This window comes from Chiroxiphia lanceolata, chromosome 5, assembly GCF_009829145.1.
Source record: "Chiroxiphia lanceolata isolate bChiLan1 chromosome 5, bChiLan1.pri, whole genome shotgun sequence".
In the NCBI taxonomy this organism is placed as follows: domain Eukaryota; kingdom Metazoa; phylum Chordata; class Aves; order Passeriformes; family Pipridae; genus Chiroxiphia; species Chiroxiphia lanceolata.
Window position 1 is genome coordinate 14,357,055 of NC_045641.1, and position 16,342 is coordinate 14,373,396.

A 16,342-nucleotide genomic window follows, 5' to 3' on the forward strand; every position below is an offset into this window, starting at 1 on the left:
GGTGGGTCTCTTCTCCCAGGCAACCAGCAACAGGACAAGAGGACATAGTCTTAAGCCATGCTGGGAAGGTTGAGGTTGGACATCAGGAGGAATTTATTCCCAGAAAGAGTTGTTAAACATTGGAACAGGCTGCCTAGGGAGGTGGAGTCACCATCCCTGGAGGTGTTCAATAGTGCCATGGTCTAGTTGACAAGGTGGTGATCAGTGAAGTGTTGGACTTGATCTCAGAAGTCTTTTCCAACCTTATTGATTCTGTGATTCTGTGAAAATAATAATTTCAAATGACTGACACAGAAAAAGAAGTTTCTTTACCTTAAAACAGTATTGAACTTTGGTCCCTCTAATATTAGGGGCATTGGAACATAAACATCAATAATGTGCTCTGAGCTACAATCGATACCATTTTTGTCTTTTATGCATTTGGCTCTCTACAGTTCCTGCAGTTTCCACCAGCATGCTGAAGGTAGATACTGCTCATGTTAAACATTTGGAAATATTTCCATATTTTAATGATCATGCTTTTGTACATCCCATTATTATTCAGACTTTTCAGTTTCTTCACATTATTGATTTTGCTTTGTGCATCTGGTTCTGAAGGCAAGCATTTGGAAATCAAACCCTGTATCATCAGTTGTTGACTTTAGAACATGAAATTCTCGTTTATAGTAACTGGGAATCTTATGGTTTACCTTCTGGTCAACTACTCAGTTTCAGTGTCTCCTGTGACAAGTGGTGTGCTGAATTTTTCTGATATTTCACACTAGATTTTACTTCCAGTTCTAGTTTCACTGTAGTCTGATAAATCTACACAGCAAGCAGGTCACTATTCTCTAGGTTCTGCAACACTTTCCATGTGACAGGATGAGGCCAAAATCTGACAGGAAATGTCTGCAGTTTTTTCACCTGTCTTCAAGAACAGTGACATCAAATGTGTCCTTCAGTTAGTGATGACCAAAGAGCCTTGAGCTTCACTGTGACATGCTCTAAAGTGGTTCCTGTAGTTGCTGGTTTGGATAACTGTTAAGGTAGCTTTTGCCAGGTAATTGATGGCATCAGGGAAATGACTTGAAACTACAGATAATACTTGTGGACTCAAAGTAAAAAAAGATAATTTCCCAATGATGGAATTCTTTTGGATGTTAGAATAATTCGGGTTGGAGGGGACCTTAGGAAGTCTCTGGTCCAACCTCCAGATCAAAGCAGGCCAGTTTTTAAATCAGACCAGATCAGTGAGGGCTGGTTCTTGAAAACTTCCAAGGACTGAGAGAGACGGCACAACCTCTCTGGGCAGCCAGCTCCACCACCAAACTGGCCTCATGATGAAAAGTTTAACATATATCCAGCCTGAAACTCTCTTTTTTTCAACTCATGCCTTTGCCTATCATCTTTCCACTATGCACCAGTGTGCAGAGAATTAGGGACCTCCCCATAGGTACTGCCAGGCTGCTGTCAGACACTGCAAAGTTGTCTTTCTCCAGGCTGAGCAAACCCATCTCCCTCAGACTCTGATTGCACAGCAAGTGCTTGACCATCCTGGCGACCCTCTGCTGAGCTCGTTACAATTTCTTAGTGTCTTTCCTTTATTGGAGGCCCCCAAATTGGATCCAGTATTGCAGATGTGGTCTAGTAAGTAGCGGGATGATCACTTGTCCTGTTCCTGTAGCCCGGGAGGCAGCTGGTCCTCCTTGCTGCTGGGGCACTGCTGGCTCGTGGTCAGCAGCTGCCCACCAGGACCTCCAGGGCCATTCCAGGGGAGCAGCTCCCTGAGCAGGGGATTTCCAGGCTGTGCTGTTGCAGGGCTCAGGAGGAGAATGAGAGATGTTTGGGTGCACGTGCTTCTTCTGAGGGTAATCTAAGATGAAAATTGTTCACCAGACTTGAATGATCTATACACTGGCTTGTGTGTATTGTGCGACTTCGAGAGCTTCAACTAGTTGTAAGTAATGTTACTTTTGCTTTACCGGTTGTACACTGAAAGGTCCCTGAGAGTGCAAAAAAACCCATGTTGATGTGTAAATGGTTACACCAGGTGTAGTACCTTCAAATTCATTTATTACAGCAGTCCAAGCCTGGAACTGTTTACTTGCAGCACTTTTAATTTTTATTGCTTTTTATTGTTTTCTCTTTCTTTAGAATTAGAATAGCTTTATTTAGCATACTAGCAGTGGGTACTCAGCAGTCTGGTTCATTAAACAAGGATATTTTTGTCATCTCCTAACTGTGCTGTTATCTTGGTAACTTTTATATGAAATGATTATTTGATCATTAAACCTGAACTCTCTAGAAGTCTCAAGGGAACTGTATACAAATTAAATCAAGAAGTTCTTTAGCATTGCTACTTAGACACAGGGCATTTATAAAGGAATATAATTTCCTTGGGGTTCCTTCATCTTTCTCTATGGCCTTGATCATTCCCTCTAAATTTGATCCCTAAAAGAACATTCTGTTACAAATAACTGTTTTGGCTAAAGAAGCTAGATGTCACTGTGTCTCACCCTAAGGGTTCATTTATTCTTTGATATTTAACAGAGTTGTTGCTGAAAAGCAGCTGTAGGTACTTCATTTTCTGGGAGAAAAAGACTTCACTGTAAGCCTGAATTCTAGCACCTGGCAAAGTGAGATGTTAACTCTTTGTTTAATTTGTGCTGTAACTCTAGGAGCTGTTCTGAAAAGTGGTTACCTGGGATACATGATTTCCTAGGATATTGGTTTCAGTAAATGTGACATATCTGGCTCACATTAGGGTTTTTATTCCCCCCCCTCCAAATTTAAATGAATTAATTGTAGTTTACAGAGGAGATATGTGTTATTATCTCTCCTCTCATGAAGTAAAAATAGAAATAAAAATCTTTCCTTCCTTCCATTCAGTAAGAATAATTCATATGTGGATCTGTTTTGCATGCAGGGTTGACCAAAGGAAACTAGCTTAGAATTTTATGTTTCATTTTCAAAATGGTAAGTCCACTTTTGTTCAGAGGTTTTCTGATGTGGATTCAATTGCTGAGAAATTTGCCTGTATGTGCATTTGTGAGCTTTCTTCTGTTGTCTGACAGTTTCCTTTTCTGCTGAAACGGTGCAAGGCCGTGGTTGTGCAGGGGAATGCAAGAGCTGGTCCCAGTGGAGATCCTGTGTATTAAGGCAAGAGACTAGGGGTTGAGGTTTGTGTAAACAAGGAACTCTGCAGAAAGTGGAGAATACTGGAACAGGGACGGGAATATAGCAGCAAAGTATTTGTGGAGATGTGGTCAGCTTTTTCCAAGATAATGTGATGTAATTATTAGAGATTTGTTGCTGAAGTGAGGAGGCCATTCATGCAGTTTAGTCCTTTCTTCTTCTAGTGAAAAAAGCACTATCTTTCTTGGTCAGCTGCAGGTGGACAAGGATGCTTTTGTCATCACAGTCATTTAGGTATGGAGTAGACTAGGAAATTGAAACCAACTGTCTCTTGCAAGTCTGATGCTGTTTGAGGTCATATTGTGTTCATCAGTGAACTTCTCCTACATACATATGTTAGTTTTTCCTGGGTTCATCTTTTCTTCAAGTGCAATGTGGTTTTAAGTAAGTACTGAGAAAATGGAGTTAAGTGGTGGTGACCAGCATAATATATCTTGGAGCATCCTATGTGTGTTGGTGACACCTCATCCAGCCTTTTTGTGTCTTCCTGTAATAGTAGAAAACAAGGGAATGAAACAGCACTGTGGATGTCTGCAATATCTATAGATAGAAAAAGAAATAAATCTGGCTTTACAGTATGCAGGAAAAAGATTGATCAGTGTGTGTTTAGATCCATTTAGTCTTTTGAATAGAGTAGTATTTAGTTCATTTTAGTCATTAGAGTGCACTGTCTGTATTTACCATTGACTAAGGACTTTCTGAGAAATATAGTTTCAAGTAGTGACAGGTTGTTAGCTGAAGGAGTGGAGGCTTGAGGTTTCTTACCTTTTAGGAAAAGATCACTTCTGTGAGACCTCAATGCCTTCTTTCTTGTTCTGATTGATAAGTAGTCACACAGTCATGGACAACTTGTATTATTAAGGAATATAAATGTGGTAATCTGTGTTCTCAGGATGATTACAGTCCCTGTTCTTGAAATTATAATATTTGTAGGCCATCTTTTGGCTTGTTATAGTTGTCTGCATTATTACAAATGCAGGTGAGCATGTACTGATTGCTATGTGGGTGCTTGCTTTCTTACCTCAGTATGTAGTTACCAGTATTATTTCATAACAGCAGTTTATATTTTGACTACAAAAAAGTAAACCAGTATATATATTATTTTATAGTTTTGATTTGTCTTCTGAACTTCCTTTGTCTCTCTGAAAAGAATCCTGTCAGCAAAAAATCTTAAATTAATTTTCTGGAATTGTTGAGAAAACAGATGTTCAAAATCAACCATTTCAAAACTTGGCAGAAATATTTTCCATAATGTTTTTGTCTACCTGTCTTCCTGTTATATCTGGAACCTGTTTAGTAAGTTTGGTTTATCATATTTCTTATAGAGGATTATGTGAGCATGACTTATCCATTTGACCAAAGCCACCTAAGATCAGCACAATAAAATTCCAGGAGACAAGTTCCATTAGCTTATTCCCTCGTTTCATTTTGCCTAGCATCCTGGGCCAAGGAGGACTGAGGAGCATCTCCTTACAGAGTACTTTGTAATGTAGAATGTAGGGCAGTTCTGGAAAATGGGAAAGGTAGATTCAAGCTTCCTTCCCTTGGTCCCATAGCTGTGAAAACCAAAGGTAACTTTGCTAAGCAACCATTCTTTTAAAAGGATAATTTGACCTCTCTTTTGGGTGCCTATTCTCAGTTTGCTATTCTGAATGCCATAAAGATGCAGGGTATTCTGTGAAGCCTGTTAGAGATTGAATTTTGCACTCCCTTAGCTGCCTAAACCAAGTCTACCCCGTATGTGGGATCACAGGCTTTGACATGTGCCTCTGAGGAACTCTTGCATTTATGCCTTAGATATCATCCCAGAGGTTCATAGGAGTATTCTAGATTTGTATTATCTCTACCTTCCCCATTTTGCTGGATGATTGATCAGACTATATCAGTTGTGCTATATACCATACTATCATACTGTAATACCTGCTATTGGCAGGTTTTTCACCTTGTCTTGGTCAAATCAGTTCAGTCCGCTGGCAGGACACTGAGACAAGCTTGTCAGAGTCAATAGTTTTGACCTTGTCTCTACTCTCCCTACAGTCCCTCTTTGCATGAGTCTTTATCTTAGAAGTCACCTTCTGTTGCCTGCCCTTAATCTAAATTTTTTCTACTTTCATGAATCTTCTCATATCTTTACATGTCCAGTCACCAGTAATTATTTTCCTTGTGTGTCACTCCTAATAATTTTCTTTCCCTCACTATATCCTTCCTATAGCATATTGTGGTAGTTTGAAACTCCCAAGGATCTAATTTTTAAGTTCAAGCCCCCCCCCCCCCAGTTTGCCCCTGTGAGAGGGTTTAGTGATGGTATGGACTTGGTATCTTTTTCACCCCATGTGGAGAGTTTTCAGACAAAATACAACCATTCGTTATTGGGGGAAGGGGAAAATATTTACAAAGGTTTATTTACACCCACATATATATTTACATTAAATTAAATTTCTCCTCTTCTTCAATAAAAGTCCAAGAAGAAAAGAGAAAAGTCTTTCTATCACTTCTCAGGCCACAGTTCCTTCATTTCAGTTTTTGTGGCACTGGTTAGTGTCCTTCATTTTCCTGAGGCAGCAGATTTACATATGGCAGTCAGGATTTTGTTCTTACTTTGTGGAAATTTCAACCCCGAGCCCGAGCCTTCGGATCTACAAGGATTTCCTTGTAGATCTTCACTCCTCTTGGCTTAGAACATTGAAGGCAGCTTTCAGTTCAGTCTTACCAACACTCTTTTGCTCTGTCCCAGCTCGACAGCTTGATAGAAACAGCAACAGCAGCAGCAGAGGGCACGGCCACCTCCTCTGCATTCCGTCCTGGCTCAGCTCTCAGGACAAACTCTGGGTTTTCAGCTCCTTTCTCCTCTCTCTAGCTGCTGCTGTATTTCAGGACTCCCTAAGGGTTTGGAAGTCCACCCCTCCTCTTCAGAAAGTCTCTGGTTTTGGGAAAATAATACAATCTTACCCCAAACCAGCTCTGTTGAGTTTACCTCTGGTTTGTTGCCGGCTCTCCCTCCTGCAGGAACATCTCTGCGTCTTTCAGCCGGCCTCACGTTATCTCGTTGCTCCTGGCTATCTTTTGGCTTTCAGCCATCTCTGTCTCTGTTCAGGGCTGCTCCGCTGCCGCTTTCAATGTCTTCTGCTGCTGCTGGCAGTAAGGAAACTCTTCCAGCTCTTGATTACGGGACCTGGTCCAGCTTTGACACTATACCGGGTCTCCCGTAGCCTCAGCTGAGGGCTGGGGGCCCTTGGCCCCCAGAGGGGCTCACTGGCCCCCTGCCTCCTCATGGCTCAGATCATGGCTACCTACCTACTAAACTATCTTCACAACCTTCTCTTCCGTTTCTGTGGGCATGTAATTTCCATAGAGCGCACGTGGACTATTGATTGGTCCAGTATTATCAGTGGGGCAAACCATTCTTCATTACTACCTCAGAGAAAAGGTTTTTCAAACAACCACACATATCAAGATCTTGTGTTAGTCTTTAAACAACAGCATATAAAAGCCATTATATGTGGTTCCTTAAAACAACCACCACCTTTTTGTTTCATAACTCTTTGCAGATCTGTAACACAGATTTTCTCATGTATTTTCACTCCTCTCTTCTGGCTGCTGTTTCACAGCAGGTTCTTTCCCCTTCTTAAATCCATTATCCCAGAGGTGCTACCACTGTCGCTGATGGGCTCAGCCTTGGCTGGTGGTGGGTCCATCTTGTAGCCGGCTGGCATTGGCTCCATCCAGACATGGGAAAGCTTCTGGCAGCATCTCACAGAAGCCACCTCTGCAGGCCCCCCCAGCTACCAAAACCTGTCCAGATAAATTTAAATTACTTCTATGATTTTAGATTTTTTTTTCTTTTTCCCCAATAATTCTTAGTTCTTTCTACCCACAATGTCCTATGTCTTACTTATTCTTACATTTGTCCATCAATGTCTTCTCATAACGCCAGAATTTGAGTACTTCCTTTTCTGTCTTTTCTCTCTACTTGTACTTTTTTTCCCCATTTTCTATTCTTTTGTTCTGCTCTATTGATAACCTAATGTTTTACCTTGCTAGGTTTGTAAATTGGTTTCTTTCTGCACACAGTTTTCATTTTTAACCCACTTGAAATGGGTTACAAAATAGCAAAAAGATTACGTTTCATTGTTCAGAATATGTTTTCTTAATAGCTGCATTTTATATTTGCTCACATTGTAAGTAAGGCATGACTTTTCTGGTGGGAAAATAATGTAGACACTGATATCATTCTAATGCTGACTGTTCAATAAGAAAAAATACCTGCAATTGATGTCTATGAAGTGCTAAATATGGCAGGAAGAGCTGGGTGCATTTCTGTTTCTATTCTGTAGTATTAGCAAATATAAAGTTGAAATGTATGCAGAGCTCTGTGTCTGCTCAGAGTTTGTCAAATATTTATGCATATTTTAGCTACATCCCAAATAACACACTGTAGCACTGTGAACTGCTGGGACTTGTATGAGAATGGGAACAGAAGGTTATACGAGTCAACATCGGAGTACAATATGTTGCTATATGTTTTGCTACTCCATATGCTATATTGGGAAAGCTTATAAAGTACTATAGTCCATGGTGTATACTGGCAAACTTTTCTAGTGGAAGTACATCTTACTTTTATAATGATTTTATTGTTTAATAACTACCTGCAGTGTTCTGGACACTGTAATGTGTGTTTGTGCTGGTTTTCACCAGCCAGCCAGATGAAATCAAGCACGTCCTGAGATGCCAAGTGAAACTGTCTCCTACCATCAGCCAGAAGCCTGGCTGGTTTTTTTTAGCTCCATCTTGACAAATTACACGATTATGGAAAGAACTGAAATAGTACTAGAAAGAGGACTGAGTACTATGCAAGTCCTTAGGGAAATTCTGTTAAAGGTCCTTTCTGCTGCCCTATTTAAAAATAGGAAAGTCTCTTAGCTCCTTGTGCTGAAGTTCGAATAGACGGTTTCTGTGAAGGAACCTATTTAGTGATTCAAACCCCTATAATTTCAGGGCAGAGTGTGCATCTTTGACCCAGCAGTGAGCGTGCTACCTGTGATGCAGAGTGCTTTGGACTCTGAAGTAGAAAAAGGTACTGTTGTCTAATACATCTGAATTTTCACTTTTACATACCAGATAATTTTAGGGAACTTGTGCAAAGGTTGCCCACACAAGAATAACTTAACAGGGATAGTTATCGAAAAATGTCTTGTGTGGGCTGTCATGTTTCTTCAAATGGGCTTTCATAGTGATCAGTACCATCTTGATGGAATTCCTGCTTTGTTGAGAAGATTGGTGAAATATGAATAAACCCATGTGGACTTTTGAACAGAGAATCCTTGGGAGGCTTTGTGACTCACTATTGGCATGGACCTCATTCAAGATGCTACGTATTATATTAGACACTTCATGTTATTTAGAAATGCTGAAGGAAATAGCTTGTGGTTCTGCTCATTAGAAATAGCATTGGTAGCAGATGGCCAAGAAAAAATGCTGTAGAAAAGTTGGTTGTGTGAGTCTTTTGATTTCTTTCAAGCATGTAGTGCAGCCTGAGCAAGGTCTTCCAGGTCTGGCAAAGGTTTTGCCACAGAGCTGCATAGCGCTGAGCACAAGCCTGGTACTTGGTGGATGTTCATGACTATGACTATGAGGCAATCTTTGGAGAATTTGAGTCTGTGCACTGAAAGCAAGAGTGGAACTGTCCTGCATGAGCAGCCGATCCCGAAACAGACTGCCTTGGCAGTGCTCCCAAGACTCTGATTCAATCAATTCCTGCCTAATGAACTGAAGACCACCTTCCTGATAATTAAGAAGAAACAAACTGCCTGGATTTTATCCAGCTCTGGATTTTTAGACTGGTATTCTGAGCACTTAGTGATTTGTGCTAGGTAGTCGACCACTCAAAAGTTATTACCCCCTAAGTCTGGTAGATTGGAGGGGAATTTCTTCAATTTTAGTTTATTGCATGTGAGGAAATCTCTAGAATATGCATGTCTCTGTGTTTGCCAGACTTTTTTTTTCTGAGTATGAATACTTTTATTCCAATTTGGTTAATGTTTGTGATGTAAATGGTCTATGTCTAAAAGAATAATGACACAGAATTGCAAAGTATTAGGCATTCTGTGTATTCACCTAATTATGCCTGGATAAAGTTTCAGTATAGTTACCCCATCAGGAGTAGGCTCCTTCTTTCTGACAGTATCACGGGAAATGATAGCCCCACCGATCCTGATTTGTTCCAAATGAGCTTGTATTTAAAGTAAATTTCTTGAAATATGTCCAGGGTTTTGCACAAATGGTGGGTCGCAGCAGCAGAGTCAGTTGGTATTGCCTTATTATATCATATGTGGAATCAGATAAATTATACCTCATCTTAATGTATGCTCAGATAGAGGAGAAAGTTGATCTCCTTTCTCTGGGATGTTCTTCAGTCCTTACGTTTACTTACAGCTCTTCAATTTCATCTTCCATATGGTCCAGTCAAAACCAGGAAAATAGAAATAATATGGTACTTGATAGTTGCAATCATCAGAGACTACAACTGGTTATTTCTCATTGCCATCACCCCAGAGGGTTGCTTTTGTTTAAATAAAAACTAATTATGGAATTGGGATTTTGGGGGCTGGGGCTCTCTTCCTAGTTCCTCCTGTAGTGGTAGGAACCGGTGAGATGTTAAAAAACTGGGTTTCTGACACAGAAACTTTGGAGATCCAGTAGTATTTGTCTAGTCTAGTTTGAAATTACTATCTGCCATGCAAGGAGTCTCTGTGCACCGTGTTTCTCATACAGGAGAAATAAATCCTGACAAACTGGAAAAAAATCTCACGCTGCCATTAAGTCACCTTAGCAATTCTCATAGAGTTAAACGGAAGTGGTGTTTTTGCTGTGTGAGGGGATGGGCATAGCTGTCATAGTTAGGGATGTTTGTAGGGATGTAAGACATGCTGGTGTAGCTACAGCAGGTAGAGGTGGTCTGTTTTCATGCTACACCCTGATAGTCATGCTGGCAAAACTGTGGTCTTGATTTGCCCCGAATGGGATGAAAAAATATTTCCACAGCTCTTCTTCTCTTGAGAAATTCTTTCTAATATGCTTTACGACTCAGAGGTTCTGTAATTTGGAAAGGGTACACACATATTGACTATTTTTCCTGCCATGTTTTGCGTATAATAAAATATTCAGTAATTATACGTGAATTTTCATTCATTTATGTATTGATAACCTTATTTCCTGATACATCAAGGCACTAGAGAGAGCATGACTAACATGTTTTGTGATCTCACAATTACTAACTGCGTGTTAAGTTTAATTTTAGAATTCATTCATGTCTGAAGTGACTGTGTTGCTGATTTTGAATATAACACATATTTACCAGCTGAAAACCACTTGGAGTGATGAGTTAGAAATTCTAAAAGCTTACCTCTTCTTACTGACAAAGCAATCCATCTTTAGCTGTGTGCAGATTTCAGTGCATGTGTATTTTCATAATGCACTGCCTTTTGACAGTTCAGGTTTTTTCCTACAAATACTTTGTGTTGATGTATTTGGGCTTGTTTGTGTTTATATCCATCTTGGATGGATATATGTGAAATGTAACCCTCACCTGGAAAAAGCAAATAAAAATAATTTCACTTAGTTGAGCTTAGCAACCAATGAAGAAATATGTACAGTGTTTGTATCACTATTTGTTAATGCCATAATTCTGCATGGGATGAAATAGGTCCCTAAGAACAATATTAGGACTGCTTTTTGAGCAATGATGTGAGTATTGCATTCAGCAGTGACTTGTAGCAAAATGTGGCAGGACATTTGAGTGTGATAAAGTCACCAGGTACTGTTGGAAGTGTGGAATGAGCTAGAGAGGTAGAAAAATAAAATACTGAACACAGTGAGTATTGCAGCCACCAGCAATGCAATGGTTCAGAATCATTAATATCTGTGGTGCCAGTCAAGGCTTAGACAAAAGAGATGGGGACCACAGAATATACAAAATAAATACAGGTGTGCTATCACATGAACAACCTGTCAGCATCATCATATGATGAAATTCTTTGTTTTCCAGGAAATATATGCTAAATGGAGAAGTGGGGAAAACCAGTCTTGCAGCTTGTTGTAACTACTAGGACTCATCTCAAGAGGGATAGTATTTATCTCAGCCAATTAGTCACATTTTTAATTAATCTCATCTAGTCTGGACATGTAATACAGATCATATAAATCTGTTCATAAACGTGCTGGTTTCTCTGCATTAACTGTAGTTGGAATCCAGATGACTTGTGCAGATGTGGATGTTTACCTAAGAGGCATCTCACTTAGCTTTAGATGGTTTATGTCAGTGGGATTCTTGTGTGCCAAACCCCAGTGTTCATGTCATGAAATTCAGTGCACCATAGTAATGTCAGAGACTGTATTTTAAGAACCAAAATAAAATGCATCAAGCTTTTCCATGAGACATCTAGTGGTATGCACTTAGAAATTAATGTTATTGAAATAAGCAATGAAGGAAAGGAAATGCCGTAAAACAGCAGATCCACAGCATTGGTATAATTTTTAAGTTGTGACTCTAACGAAAGATGCATCTATGATTATCGCAAAAAGATAAGCCAAGGCAAAATTAATACAGATTTGTAACCAGAAGTGTTAAGTTTCTTATCACAGATGATAAAAAGAAATCCTTTTAGAATTCGGGCATATGGACACTAGCACGAGAAACTGCAGTTCTTAAATATATTGTCTGTAACCAGTGATAGAGAAGAAATATTTAATGAAGGCACCTGCTGATAGTAGCTATTGAGATTGACTGAAATGAGTTGCTAGCAGAGAAGAGTGACCTTAGAGCAGACACACAAACTGACACAGAATAGTTCAGGAACACACTCCGGGGGATGGGGGAGCTATGGAGAGAATACGCCTATCATAGGTTTACAGATCATTTTGTTCCTAGAAAAATTACAGACAAATATTCATTTTGTAAATGCCTGGAGCAAGTTAACAGATAGCAATCAGCATGGATTTGTTGGAACTATCTAATACCCTGTAACAAGAGATTAAAACTTGTGGATAAAAGAAAAGGAGCAAGTGTCCTACATTTTCATTTTAAGAAACTTCTGAATGCTGTTTTACAAGACTGCCCTATAAACAAGCTAAGGAACATGAAGCAATGTCTCAATGTAAGTTGCATGGGATGTAGCTGTGAAACTGGTTGGATAAGGTAAACCCCAAGCAGCTACTGCTGTTTCACTCGTCCATATTCCGCAAGAGGTTTTTTTAGACGCTATTCTGTTTTTTCAGTAGTAATCTGGATTATGTTTTAGAGAATATGCTTATTAAATTTGCAGTTGTCACAAAGTTGAGAAGGGATTGGAAGGATGCCAGGTAACAGGATTAGAATTGAAAATGATCTTGAAATGGCTTTGAAAATAAGGTAATATTTAACAAGCCTAAGTGCATGGTACTGCACTTGGACAGAACAGCCTTATACAGGCATAGGACAGATGGTTAAGCAGTGCTTAAGTTTTGAAAATTATATATGTCATAAATATTACATGAGTAAATGTAATCAACCTGTTGTAAGGAAGGCATGATGGATGAAATAGTCATACAGCCTGCAAAATATGCAGAGTAATTTATGTGTTATACTCAGTGCTCTGCTCTGTTCAAATACTGGGTCTAGATTTGAGCATCACATTTCAATGAAGAGGGCTAACTGGAGGGAGTTTGGGGAATGGCAATAAGGAGAGTTAGAGAGCTGAAAAACATGCCTTGTAAGGAAAAAACCTGAAGAACCAGAATTATTTAGCCTAAAAAGTGAAAGGTAGGAAGGAGTGAAAAGTTTTCAAGTATACAAAAAACTCCCAGTAAAATAGCTTGAGCCAGCCAACCAGCTAAAGAAACACACTCTAAACAACCTTGAACCTACACAGATGAAGGGAATTATGTCATCTCTCCATCCTATTTGGATAGCTTGAATTCTAACGTGAAATAATTAACTTAGACATCAGAAAAAAATTCTGGTAAGGTAAGATCATTTAGAAGAAGTTAGGTGAGAAACTTATATTAGAGGTCTTTCAAACCAGGGAAAACATGTCCAAAAATTATACAAATGTAGCTTTGTTTCATGCGCAGTTTGGAGTTGACCTGCTATGGACCCTCTCGGCTGTATCTTCTCTATTGAGTGTATTACATTACTGCATATTATTCCTGTGCCACACAATGCATTTTCTGTTCTGTAAATCTTGTGAAACAGTATTGTAATTTGAATTAAGATTATGCTTTTTTTTTATTTTAGTGTGTGCAGAAGCTTACAATCCTGATGAGGAAGAGGACGACGCAGAATCTAGGGTACTTAATGCTTAGAGACAAATACTTACTTTTTCAAGTCTTGGGCATCAAATTTAGGAAGAAAAATGCAACTAGCATTATCATTCCTTTCTAAAAGCATCCTTATAGGACCTGATGTATTATTCTAAATTACCAAACATGTGATATGTGGTTAAGGAAACATTTTTGTGCAATTATATTTACGTAGAGAGCACCTGCTCCTCAAAACACTTATTTGGTGTCCTCACAATCTTGCAGTAGTTTCCTCAATATTCTAGTATTTTTCATAAGGCAGAAAAAGGTAAACTATAAAATTGCAAAGATTTTTAGGTGTACAATGCAATAACTAATGAACTGTGTTTATTTCTTTTATTTGTGTCACCCTTTGAAACACATTTATTTAGCTTTTAAGATGAAATAGCATGACTTTAAAGAGAGGTTTAATTGTTTATGTTCTACCTAATTTCTGGTTTGTAACACTATCAAAAAGGTTACCCTATACTTTCACAGCTATACTTAGCATATCTTTTGAAGCATATGAGTTGAGCCACTTGATTGATACTCACATGAGCCGCTCATTGATAATTTAGTAAATCTCTGGCTCGCTCAGATAGTGTCAAGTCTGTTGTTTACTCTGTGAAATTTCTGATATGAATTTTACACACATACTATTTCACAAAACACTCTTTAGGAAGTAGTCATGGCAAATGACTGGATATAACAGTGGTGCTTTTTATAAAACGTACGTGTCCCAAATAGATCGGAGAGTAGTAGAGTAATGTTTATGTAACTATAGTGTAGATAAAAAGTATCCAGAATGGCTTGCAGAAATGAAGTGGATTCTACAGTTGTAAAGATCTTGTAAGCTTAAATACAGCAGTGTCACATTTGCTAATGGTGTGGTGATACCATGTTATCATTGAGTGTTTATTCAAATCCTGAAGGTTCTGAAATGAAAGTGTTATGAAGCATGGCCAAAATATTGTGTAAAATGCATAGCTGAATTAGCTCAGTCCTTCAGCTAGTGCTGCTATATGATAACCACCTTAAGAGTTTTTGTCTTACATCCCTCAGATTATTCACCCCAAAACAGATGATCAAAGAAACAGACTGCAGGAGGCGTGCAAGGACATTCTTCTTTTTAAGAACCTAGACCCGGTAAGAAATTCTTTGTAATGAACGGCATTTAGCAGTGCTGCTAAGAATTAATTCTTGAGCTTTTGAGCAGAAATTTACAGACTTTACTTTTGTAAGCTCTTACATATGCTTTCTTGACTGTTTCATAAATTCCAGAAATTACATTTTTATAATTGATACATCATATAGTCTTCTGTTCACCACCATAGATGATAATCTTGAAGTACATTAATATGAATCTATGCATTATTATGATTGTAAAATGTTGTATTTTGTTATTTTAAATCTTGCTGTACATTGATGTGTATAAATGCATCAGTTAACTGGAATGTTTAAGTTGTCTCTGCTAGTTACTTTTTAGCATCCAAAAGGTACTGAGTGCTCCTTCAAAACAGAAAATTACACCTAAAGCCTACAGTTTAAGTCTGGATGTAATTGAACAAGCGAGTTATAAAATAGGGGGAAAGAGAAAGGCAATAGCGAAGTGTTTACATTATTATTTCACTTAATGCAGATAGCATAAAAAAGCTTCAGATAACGTTATTCTATGCAAATAATTTCCTTCTGTTGCCTACAAGAATAACTATGGGCTTTTATGAAAGCTTAAATGAACTGAATGAGTGATCTGGATCAGACAAAGGTGATAATGCTACCAAAAAAAAAGGCACAGGATTGTTTAAGGGAAAAGGTGATTGTATCAATCAAAACATACATACTGAGGTTGGAATGACTCACAGCACACTAAATGCTTTCTCAGAGGAATTGATTTGATGCTGTCAGGGGAGGGAGCATGGAGGAAATGAAAATAATTATGTAGTTCTAAGTATTAGAACAGAAAGTTTAAAATTTGATTCAAGAAGGAGCTAATGGAAAGGCCAGTCTGCAGCTCTGTTTGGAAATCAGGTGCTCTTACAGAGGATCACATTAATCTGTACTGCAGGTTTCCAGCTCCTGATTCTGTCTGCATGAAGGCTGAGCCCTGACCCTAGGTACCTCTTTCCAGAGAAGCCCTGAGAAGGGCAGCGAGCCACAGACTCCCAGCTTTGCAGAGCCCTGGAGTCAGCATTATAGGAGGGCATCAGAAGTCTCAACATGGGTGCTAATAATACATGTGCATTATTAGGACACTAGGGATCCTAACACAGAAGATTTCCTAATTCCGTCATGCTATCTATTTAATAGGTAGTTAATCAGCTGTTCCACTATACTTGTTCAAGCTGAAGTCATGCATGATACCCTTCTACTCCTGAATTATTTTTCTGAATAGCTTCAGGGATACAAAGTTGTTTGTGGGCGTCTGCTCTGGATGTGAAATTGCTTTGTTATATATTTTCCTTATTGTTTCTGTGTCCTGGCTTCCACTTGGCTGGACCGTCATACATTAGTCTGCCAATGGCCTCTCTTGGTTAGTCTCTGAGCACCTCTCTGTTATGAGCCCTGTGACCCAGTGGATTATCGTGTACTCCTAGAACCTGCTGTGATGTTAATAGTGCTTACAGTATCTATCCTCTGGATGGGATCTGCTTGCCCTTATAGCAAGAATGAGATCTTCTGTCTAAATAGCCATCAGCCACTTGGCCTGCAGGATAGGGATCTGTTGGCATCAAATCAGCTATATTGTAACCTTGTGTAGACACAATGTCCAGTGTGGATGCTTGATGGACTTTTTCCAGGGATGGATTCTTCCAAGAAATATTGAGGGGTTACTCCTGTTTGTGAAGGTCTTCTC

The 16,342-nt window shown here is 39.0% G+C and overlaps 1 protein-coding gene across 1 annotated transcript in view; it reads left to right on the top strand.

The window, feature by feature from the left end:
- PRKAR2B (protein kinase cAMP-dependent type II regulatory subunit beta) overlaps positions 1 to 16,342 on the top strand; it is an 85,889-nt gene that overhangs the window by 50,951 nt on the left and 18,596 nt on the right. The window contains exons 3-4 of the mRNA XM_032689052.1: positions 13,445 to 13,497; positions 14,551 to 14,634. Of these exons, the coding sequence (XP_032544943.1) occupies positions 13,445 to 13,497; positions 14,551 to 14,634 (137 nt within the window). The remainder of the gene's footprint in view (positions 1 to 13,444; positions 13,498 to 14,550; positions 14,635 to 16,342) is intronic.